This window comes from Cyprinodon variegatus, unplaced genomic scaffold (genome assembly GCF_000732505.1).
Source record: "Cyprinodon variegatus isolate N-32 unplaced genomic scaffold, C_variegatus-1.0 Scaffold202, whole genome shotgun sequence".
NCBI classification, from domain to species: domain Eukaryota; kingdom Metazoa; phylum Chordata; class Actinopteri; order Cyprinodontiformes; family Cyprinodontidae; genus Cyprinodon; species Cyprinodon variegatus.
In genome coordinates, this window is record NW_015150655.1 from 1117378 (window position 1) to 1118949 (window position 1572).

At 42.0% G+C, this 1572-nt stretch overlaps 1 protein-coding gene across 1 annotated transcript in view; it reads right to left on the reverse strand.

Moving 5' to 3' along the window:
* The window catches only part of LOC107087986 (RNA-binding protein Musashi homolog 1-like), a 37726-nt gene that overhangs the window by 14113 nt on the left and 22041 nt on the right, over nucleotides 1-1572 (reverse strand). Inside the window, exons 7-8 of the mRNA XM_015379866.1 lie at nucleotides 794-842; nucleotides 139-221 (exon numbers count right to left, since the gene is read on the reverse strand). Of these exons, the coding sequence (XP_015235352.1) occupies nucleotides 139-221; nucleotides 794-842 (132 nt within the window). The remainder of the gene's footprint in view (nucleotides 1-138; nucleotides 222-793; nucleotides 843-1572) is intronic.

Genomic DNA, 1572 nt, shown 5'->3' on the forward strand with positions numbered 1-1572 from the left:
AAATATTTATATTGTGTTATATTGTGTATGTGGAAAGAGTTTTAGATCTTTGAGTTCATCAAAAATGGGAGCAAAACCAAAAGTGTTTACATTTTTGTTGAGAGTATTTTCATTGTGCAAACCCTTCTAAATGCATACCATTTTGTTGTTGATCTCATGGAAATGGATCTCACAAACTTTCTCGACCACGTCTTCATTCTCAAAAGTGACAAAGCCAAAACCTAAGAGAGACAAACAGAAGACAAAATAGAGAAGAAAATATTAGGCTGCTGCTCTTCTAACAAAACAAAACATTCAAATCAACATTTTGCTGTGCATTCATCATCATAACACAAAGCCCAGAGAGAGGAGGTGACCCTTGCATGTCATGGTTGTCAATCAGAAATAAGCATAATAGAGGAGAGGAAAGAGTGGGTGTGGCTCCTAAAAACTGATCCCAGATGATCATCGGTTTCTCTGCTCCTCTTTTTTTCTCTTATCCCCCCTCCACTTCCCTCCCTCCATCTTCATCTCCTCGCTTGTCTCGTTAAGTTACATCATTCCCCATAGCCATCTTGACTCTGTATGGCGACCCTCTGCGGGCCCTGCCCTCACCCACAGAGCGGACAGAGATAAATGGAGCAGGAGGGAGTGGAGGAAAGGCAAAATGATGTGATTGGAGGGAAAATGCTGCCTGTTTTGCAGCGGTTCACCTAATGACTCTATCACGCTGCTTCTCCTTTTTATTTCCAGGGATGCATTTCTTCATGTCAACATATATTTACATAGAGGGAATGTTTGTGTGCGCCTTTACCTCTATGTCTGTTGGTCGTTTTGTCGAACATTAGCATGGCATCGTCAACCTGAGGGAACAAAGCAGAGGAGACATGAGCTTGGACATATTAAAACTCACACATCATTACCCAGCATGGGGTGCCATTGTCCCTCTTTAGCATTAGAGTAAGAAGGGAAAACAGATGGAGAGGGTGGACAGGGACAAAGGACGGGCGGGGGCTGACAGGTGACAAAGGAGGCGGCTGTAAGGGTGGAAACAAGGGAGAAATACTGCAAAAAAAAACTATTTATGGGAGTTAGGAAGAGTGAAGGAAACTCTTTCCTATTCTTCCCCTTTTTCACTCTACTTCACTTAAACTGTCCAGCTCGCTGTCTCTGCTCGTTTTTTTATTCTCTTTCGTTTATTAGTCCACTGTCTTTCTTTCCTTCCCCTGCAAAGTTTACTATTCCCATGGATACTCTGTAAAGAATTTCAATTAGAAGAACCAGCACCCCCCACCATACCTCCCCTCTAGCACACAACTCATTTTCTTGAATAGGATGGAGAGCAGAGGGGGTAGAAAAACATGAGTGAGAGAATGCAAAGGAAGAAGGAAAATAAAGAGATGTTTCTGAAGAAAAACAAAAAAAAAAATCAGTAGAGGATCAAGTTGGGATGATGGGTGGAAATTCGGTTAGGGAAGATTGTGAATTTTAAAGTGAAAACAAAGTGATTCAGGGTCTTTGTCAGCCTGCTCCTCTTGTATTCTCTCTCCTCTTTCTTTTTTTGCACTCACTCCACTGCCCTATTCATATTCC